This window comes from Colobus angolensis, unplaced genomic scaffold (assembly GCF_000951035.1).
Source record: "Colobus angolensis palliatus isolate OR3802 unplaced genomic scaffold, Cang.pa_1.0 Scaffold359, whole genome shotgun sequence".
NCBI lineage: Eukaryota > Metazoa > Chordata > Mammalia > Primates > Cercopithecidae > Colobus > Colobus angolensis.
The window spans coordinates 583,201-592,453 of record NW_012116921.1 but is presented as its reverse complement, the minus strand read 5'-3'; the positions used below and the strand labels follow the sequence as shown (position 1 = coordinate 592,453).

At 35.4% G+C, this 9,253-nt stretch overlaps 1 protein-coding gene across 1 annotated transcript in view; it reads right to left on the bottom strand.

Annotated features, from left to right (window-relative positions):
- Positions 1–3,083: 3,083 nt before the first annotated feature.
- Positions 3,084–9,253, bottom strand: part of ST6GALNAC3 (ST6 (alpha-N-acetyl-neuraminyl-2,3-beta-galactosyl-1,3)-N-acetylgalactosaminide alpha-2,6-sialyltransferase 3) — a 572,885-nt gene continuing 566,715 nt past the window's right edge. Inside the window, exon 5 of the mRNA XM_011953150.1 lies at positions 3,084–9,067. Coding sequence (XP_011808540.1) covers positions 8,881–9,067 — 187 coding nt within the window. The 3' untranslated portion in view covers positions 3,084–8,880. The remainder of the gene's footprint in view (positions 9,068–9,253) is intronic.

Sequence of the window (9,253 nt, the reverse complement as noted above, 5' to 3'; positions counted from 1 at the left end):
GGTGGGGCACACCTCTAATTCCAGGTAGACAGGAGGCTGAGGCAGGAGAATTGCTTGAATCCGGGAGGCAGAGGTTGCAGTGAGCTGAGATTGCACCATTGCACTCCAGCCTGGGCCACAGAATGAGACTCCATCTCAAAAACGAAAACAAAAAACAAGTTTTAAAAACACTTCCAGAAGTTTTCTGGTCAGTCCTGAACCTTGCTCTTTTGTTCTTAGACTCTTTGTGTATGTATCAGGGTCACAGTGACCTTTTCATTGCTATATCTTCTATTATAGTGTTCTATACCTCCAAGTATTTTCCATGACTACTGTTATAAAGTCATGCTCCTGTATTTTCTGAACCTAAAAGCCTTTTTGTTTGGCTTTACATTTGTTCCTATCAAATTTCATTTGGTTTTATTGAGTCCACATGTCGTGCTGTTGAAAGTTTTAATTTTTTTCTGTTGTTCCTTATTGAACAGCCAGGTACAGTTGTGCATATTTCACTGATACATTTGCGTGACATTAGTGTCCTCATCCAACATTAAAGCCCTTTTATTCATCAAAGATTGTGGAGTATTTTCCCCACCCCTTTTTTTATTTTTATTTTTACTAGGAAGGCAACTCATCATAACCAGCATCACCAAAAGATGTGTTGTCCAAACCATTTTAATTTGAAGGAAAACACCACTGACTAAGGAAGATCATTCCAAGTAAATCTGATTGTATATGTTCTACTTCTGGAGAAATTTAGACATTTGTAGGAAAATTATTTTGAAAGATTATTTAAGCAATTTTATAATCATGGAAAATGGCATATTTGAAAAGTGTTATCAAATATAGAGCAAGAACTCTCAACAATGCATGGTGTAAGGTGCTGCTGGTGTACACTCTATGATTGTATTAGTCAAGACTTTTGCCCATGGACTTATGGATAGTGAGAACCACCACTCTGATTAAACTAAACAATTTATCCCTGTAAAGCACCACAGAATATTATTATCATCAATTACAACTCTTAGAAAGAGATTCAAACCTATGTCATTTACCAACTAGACAGTAAAGTTTCTTGTCCTTAAAAGAAATTTCTCATTAATCTGAAAGAAGGTAAACATTGGCAGATTCTCTTCTCTAATTATATTGCTTTTAGAGTCCCAGCTAATCTCCCTCAATGGACAAACTAAGAAAATTTATATGCTAGCATGCAAAGTACTTTCCCCAAGATAGCAAATAGTTTCCTATTAGGTGAAAAAAAACCCTCTAGGATGCAAAATTCTGTTAGTGTTAAGGGAAAAGGATTCCTAGATAGCTTAAAGAAATTGATGTCAAAGAGTAGAAAGTCTCGGGAAGTGAAGAAGAGTGAAGGAGAGAATGCATGTAAGGTCCTCTCTTTATAGAAATATAGCCTGTGATGTTGTGGTGTGTCTAGTCTTTTTAAGGCATATAAGTACCTTTATTAAGTTCGTATGTCAATGTTAACAAATGAGAGAAATTCCTAAATTTACGATTCAAGAAATAGCAATTATATTTTCCGCAGTAAAAAATATCACAGTGCTGCAAAGACCTGAAGACCAAAGGACAGCTGAAAAAAAGGCAAATTTCTGTGACATCTTGCAAGGGAAATAGGCACAAAAACAAGGGGTTGATCAGAGGTGAGGGCGCATCTATCCTACTTTAACCACGGATCACTAAGACTTTAAAAGTCACATTACTTCTATTGTGGGTAGAGTTCAGTCACTTAAAAGTGTTTCCTGTGTACCAGTTTCTCCCTTGCTTCCTTAAGCAAAAGAAACCATATTCTCTCTTCCTGGTATAATACAACCTAGAGCAATATATTGTTCCTTATTTTATTCTTGTTCTGGTGTGGGTACTAATATCCATATACAAAATTTTTTTTCTGAAGTGTTTCTAGTGCTTGAACAAGGATTATCAAAACAAACAACTCACCCATAGAGCTGCACAAAACTCAGTGTTTTCTTTTTCAGCTATTATGTCATCATGACTAAGAATATCTGGCAGAAACAGCTACATGTTCATCAGATTCTTTTCCTACACATTTAGACAGCATTGCGCATACCAAGCCACGTGAGCAAGGCTGGCCAATAGAATGTGGGTGGAGTGATACACATCACTTCCAGACTTGCCCATAAAACCTTCCAGCACAAGCTCCCTTTTGCTCTTTCCTTTTTAGCAGGCCAGACAGAGAGGACTCAAAGGACCTGGAGGAGGGCAAAGCCACACGATGGAAAGTGTCTTTGTATCTGAGTCACCCTTGGAAACAAGCTGGTTGGAGAGGAGCATCTATATAGAATTTATGTTTGAGAGAAAAACAAATCTTATTCTCTTAGGCTACTGAAATTTGGGGGGTTACTGGTTACATTTATTAGCCTTCCGCAAATGGGTATGGACTCTGGGCCACACTGCCTTGGTTCCAATCTCATTTCATCAAAAGCTGTGCGACCATGGGCAAGCTATTTAATCTTGCTAGTGCTTCAATTCCTTATATGTGAGATGGTGATGGTAACATTATGTACCTCATAAAGTATTGGGGAAACTGAATGAGATATACAGCCCTTTAATAAGCCTGGCATATAAGTTATTGGAAGTTATTATTTCCAAAGATGACTCTCATTTTGAGATCATTTCCAAATATGGATCTCTTATAGAGTTGGATAGATAACGATAAGCTGATTTGTTAAAAGAAAAATTATCCAAATTTGACATTCAACTGCAAGAGTGTTGAGTTTTATGGAAAGAAAATAAGAGAGGAGCGGGGAGGAAAGTAAGGAATAGGGAAGGAAGGGAGGAAAGAAGGAAGACTTCTTTGTTTTATGAAGCTTATGTGCTAACTTAACTTTGTTAATATGTCTGGCATAGCAAAAAACGAAATATATGTCAGCATCAGATAGTTAATATGGACAAAACAAATTCCAGAGGCAGACTAACATTTTATCTTGTTATTGTTTGTAGTAGTATCCTGGATATGTTTCTGACTTGGATATCAAGTATATTAAAAATCCCATACCCCCTTTTTCCTCTGGCTTTGTTAACATATCCTTACTTGTACTGTTGTAAAACAAACTGAAATATGCCAATAGCCCTTTGCCATTTTGTAAGCTTTATTCTAAGACACAATGCTTATAAATAAAGCACTATAATGTCATAAAAACTCTCAACAAATGTACAGCCGTGCATTTACAGTTTCTTCTAAAAATAGATGAAGATTACAGGTTTTAAAATGAATGAGAAACTACAGAAAAAAATCATGGGAACTCAGGAAAATGAGTGAAGCAAAAAATGTTCCGTATATAACAGAAATGGGTATTTACTCAGTAACAGTGACAACAAAGCTAAACACAAGGAAATTAGTACTTTGTAGATTAGGTAACAAAAAGCTATAAAATTGCCTCATTTTGATCCCTTTGAAGTTTCTTAGAAACAGCTCTCACTACATAGGTAAATATGTGAACTTGGTAGTTGACTGTTTATTCATCAAGATGTTCTTCACCTTCATGGAAGGAAATGAGCTTCTATTTTCTGAAGAATCCAAGGTGTGAACAAAAAGCGACGTATCTGTGGAGAAAGAAGAGCTTTTCTACTAAAAAAAAAAAAAAAGAACAAACAAAAATTGTGCCTATTCTGAAAGGAAACAAAAAAGCAGTTAACTGAAAAAAAGAAAAAAACTGAATGAGATTTTCTGCACTGTTACAATGCCCGAGGACAGGTCTGATTCGATGCCTTGGCCATTTACATGGAATTTTATTCTGGTGTTTTCTCTACAGTTCAGCAAAAACAAGCATCGGAACAATATACTATTTCTGAGCCACAGGAACCATTTTCAGAGGCCATTGCATGTAGTTTCAAAATTCTTCACCTCTAACAGTATCATATAAATGGACTGTAGAGAAAAAAAAATCCTTTTCAACGCTTTATGCAGACTAAGTCTTACGGGACATTTGGGGCTTTCATTCACTTTCCAGAAGGGTATCTAGGCTCAAAGGTCACATACAGCGCAGAGAGATGGGCATGAACCCAAAAGGTAGTGTTAGTGCTAATGGATAATTTCACTAACTTGAGCAGCAGGGTTGGTTTGAATATGAGGACACTTTAGCTCTGGGGAAAAGTCAGCAACAGGGCCTGTCAGTTTCACCAGGCAACCTTCAACACTCAACAGCTCTTGGTGTATCAATGGCTTGCTCATCCTCAATTACAAAAAGAAAGTAAGAAACTCACCTTTATTTTCTTTAAACAAGTCCTAGAATTTTGTGATAACAGAACATAGCCTAGCCTTACCAATAGCAACAAACAGAGAGAACAGAGGGTGTAGACAATCAATGGGATATGTTCCTTCAATTATGAAAATATTTCTCCACTTCAGTGTGCTCATCCTGAGCAGAATTAACACAATTTGGAGCCCTTGGATTCCATGAATAGACTCTTTAGTAAAATCAGTTAGGCATTTTTTTTCCAAGCTACTCTTCTGTCTAAAAAGTGTAGTGGAAAAATTACTAGAGAAGAAAACATGAGACAAGAATTTGAGTCTCAGTACTGCCATTAGTCCAGTTTATTACTACAGGCAAATCACTTCACCTCTGTCTGTTTCCTCAGCTCCAAGGTGTAGGAATTGAATTGGCTGGTCTTTAAAATCTCTTTCAGCTCTAAAAGACTACACTACTTACAAAGGCTAGCACTGGCTCCTTCAGTCACTAATCTACGTACACTATTAAAATGATGAGGTCTTGTCTTTTAAATATGTTGTTTTAAGAAAAAAGCATTTTTTCCCTCCTGGCCCCCAGACTGTAAATTCTTTGTTGTGCTAAGCCATGCAAACAACGGACACTGAATAACATAATTTATTGTTTGCATTTGACATGTCACATTAAAGGCTAGATGGGCCCATTGTTTTTGTTCTTTTTTAAAAATCAGTCATCTGATTATATTTTCTTGCTTATTGAAATTAAACCAAGCTCATAATTAACATCCAGTTAACACTACCAGGTGAAGTACTTTAGTACTGTCTCTTTTCTAAGTAACAGTCTTTCTCTTCTGATGGACTTCTACTTCTTGGAAGGTTAGCAGGTCCCCAATTCAGACTCTTGTTCCTACCTCAGCTGATTCATACCAAATCCTCCAAGAGCAATCTCCTTATATAAATTTCCTTTTTCACAGTGGTCACAGTTCTCTAGCTATATAATAAAAATCATGCAAATCTGGATTTTGCTTATGCTAAAGACTGGCTTATTTGAATAGGAGGACCAATATTCATTTACTTCAGTGTGAATGAAGCTTGATGCAATGTTTTTCAATGTGACTTTAGCTAAGCCTGCAATCGGCAGAACCCACAATACAGATTGCTATACTTACAAGTCTGATTTGTGACAACTGTGGCATCTAATTGTGTTTTCTAGATTTAGCAGCTTCTCTAGCTTTATTCTTCTGGCCAGCTTTTGAATATGATTTTATGTACTCTTAGCAATCAGTCCATTTAATTTGGATTTTTGCTTTTTTCATCAGGATTCAAAATGTAACCCAACAAATTTCAGATGAAGTCTAAAATAGGGTTTTCTATGATTCACACGCACCAGTGAAGAATATAGGATTATACATATGCCTTTATATATAGTTATAAGTATATAATGTATATATATGTGTGTTCACACACACACAAATGGACTCTATGTGCATATATACAAATATTCCTCCAAATCCCAATTGCTTTTTCTTTGATAGCTTTGATAGCAATGTAAAATCATATACTCTAAAAGGTTTCTTATTCACATTATCATCATAACAATGTAAATCATTACTACTTCTCACTTGGTTAAATTGGAAAAGATTCAAACATTCATTTTAAAACTTTTTAAAAATTACTTTGCTTTTTCATAGAATTATGCAGAATAGAAAATAATATTTAGTCTATTATTTTTATCTTGAATGTTTTCATGCCAATTTCAGAAAAATTGTGACCCATTTTTATAGTTCATTTTCCTAGAGCCACGGATAGTATTGAAATATTTTTATTTTTCACATATTAATTTCTGGGATAAATACACATCAGTGATAAGTAAGTTCAGTTAAATTTTTCAATATTTAAATGTTGGATAGAATATCTTTCATTTCACCAGAATCTGTGGGAATTGATCAGAAATTTGCATGGCAAAATAGTCTCCTTGAATTGCTCCCTTACCAAGCTCTTCTCTATCAGTAAATCATAGATGAAAAATTTATTCTCAACATGGGAGAAATTAGACTTTGCATTTTCACTAGAATTAGAAAGATGGAACAAGGAAAAACAGGAAACAAAAGCAGAGAAAAATAAGTTGTGAGATTCTATCAAAATGCTGATTATACTGGAAATCATTCAGTTGAGTTTCCAAATTGAGAAAAACTTGTGCTTTTTTGTTTGTTTGTTTCCTGTTTGTAGAAAGAAAAAGACAAAGAAAACAACAATAAAAAATGTAGAGTAGCAGTTTAAATGCAAAAAGAAAAGAAAGAAAGAGGAGAGGAGAGGAGAGAAAAAAAGCCCCTTTCCACCCCTCCTAAGAAAACACTGGAGTCTACATATTTCACACACAACTTCCGCCATAGAGTGGAAGGATACAATATACTGCAAAAGTCTTCATCAGAGAAAGCTACAACGAGGCAGGAGAGCAATCAAGTTTTCAAATGTTTCTCATCAGCAGGGGTTAAAACAAATAAGAGTTGGCCCTTCATTTATTAGAAAACTAAATAAATTAAGTTCATGTCCCAAGGCATTCTGATTAATCAAGGATTTCTTCTTATTTTAAGGTGAAACAACAGGGGGAAAAACAGTCTGTATGGCAATTTTAACATTTGTCTCTGTTTATTTTTCTTTCAGTAGGCATTTCTATCTATCATTAGTTCAAAAAAAACTTAACATTCATAGAATTAAAAATTGTATAAGGGAACAACAACAGAATAACAACTCCTTCCAAGGATAGAACTGGGGCTTAGTAATTTTTGTGGGTGTGAATATTGAGGTATCAAAATGGCAGAAGACAGCAGGCAAAAGGCCTTTATCCAAGACGGCACATTTTAATGATAGCTCACCATAATACTTAGCACTAGTAAATACCTACAAGTGCTTCTGAAGTGAAATGTATCACTACTTCCAGTCTCCAAAACATTCTGTAAGTTGAACCTGGCTTTTGTCTTTTGAATCATTCTGCAAGGATGTTTATGAACTCTCAGCTACTCTCTCAGCAAATCAACCCTTTAATATTTAATGAGCAATGAGTATATGAAAAATAGAATTGTCTCAACCCTAGGACAGGAAACTATATTTCTCTGCCTTCATTTCCTCTCATTGTCCCTGCTTTTTCATCTTCCCCCCCCCTAAATAGAATCACACGTATATATATGTATATAGAAAAACTACTCAAAACTACTTATTTTCACAGGGGTCCTAGCATATGGCCAAGACCATCCTTTGTGATACTTTTTGTGTAATCCTGATATAATGTATTTGGCACAGAGATCAACTGGTTACTAGTTTACATAAATTCTATTCTATACAAATATTAGCAAGTAGAGCAATCTGGAATATAACAGAACAATGACCAAATTACAGATCATCTGCTAAAGAGATAGCAGAATACACAGACAATAGTCCAATGGGGTGTTCAGGGGCATCACATGGTATAACAGATGTTAAAGGACTGTAAATGACAAAGTACCTTGGACATTAAGGTCATTATTATTGTTGTTATTGTGGCATAACAACTGACACACTATGGGAAAAATAAATTCCTACAAGGCAAAAGCTCTGGTCAGGTTTAATATAAGGAATCATTTCCTCTCCATGTCTAACAGTTGGCACTTGGCAATGAGAATGTAATGTTTAGAGAAACACATCTTGGGCCTATAAAATAGAAATTTGAATATACAAATATATATTATGAAGTATGATAGGATACAAATTAATGTAAAAATATGCTTTGCTTTCTGTTTCATGATTTTAAAAATCATACGGTTTTGTGTTGTTGGATGTTGAAGCAGAGTTAGTAAACCCTTTGGTTATGTTTTAGGAATGTTTTCACAGTATATGTTACTACAGTGTTGAAGTTGGTATCTTACATATTAAGTAGCCTTCCGAAATATTTAGGACTCAACCAAAAATAACTAAAAATTAATATAGATCATTCTAATCACATGTTCAGTTATATTGTCGGTAGTAAGAATGGATGGTAAGAGTGGAAATTCATCAAGATTTGCTACTTAGCCCATTTTGATTTATGTGTTTGTGATAGTCAAGTAATCCTGAAGTGTAGGACGTCCATGAAATCTTCATTGTTAATTAGGCAATGGCCTGAGGCTTTAGCTGTAGGAAATACTGTGGAAAGATGGTGTATTAGGAAGTGATATTTTCCCGTCCTTAGGCTAACTAGTAAGATACTTGCACCCTGATAGCAGTTCTTGGGTCAGTGTTTGAAAATCAGTCATTCATCAAGATGGCGGAGCTACTGAGATTCAAGAAGCCATTGAGTCAATCACCTCGCCTCATGAGGCCAAACTCTTTTGGCTTTTGGAAGTTACTCACTGTTGAACAATTCTAGGCAGCTATCTCGAAGGATAATCTTCCCATTTCTTAGGTCACAGTTGTCATGTCACTGGCCTTCATCTCAATTCCAGTTAAATTATAAAGTGCGGTATGTAGTGTTGAACCTCCAGAAAGAACATCATGAGCACAACCATCCTCCATGAAATGCTGAGTTTAAATTACTAGCAGAGTCACCATCCACATCTGAGAGTGTACAGGAACTTGATAATCATTGTTGTTGTCTTTATCGTTACCATCATCTCCATTAGCATCATCAGCATCACAGTTGCAGTATGGGGATCACGTTAAGTGATGTGGCAAGATCAGAAAAACCATTATCAAGACAATGTCCAGTTTGGATGTGTAAATATTATCCTGTGCTTCTTGGCCCATTTAGCAAACACTTTCTTTTCAGTGATAAACCTATGACCCCCATATGGGGCATGTTCATGAAGAAAATATTCATCACACTCATCTCTTCCTTGTTCATAGTAATGGTAGGGGACTTTTCTATACCCTTCTGTCCTAAAAAAGAAAAAAAAAAGAAAAGGAGAGAAAGATTGAGATGAAGAATTAAGCACTCATTTACAAGAATCCATTATGTGCCCAGTAAATGCATTTACTCACAAACCCATACATGATTCTTGTCCATGAATGCAGTTAAAAGCTATTATATGTATGAAAGCTTTTAGGAAGATGTACCAGGTTCTT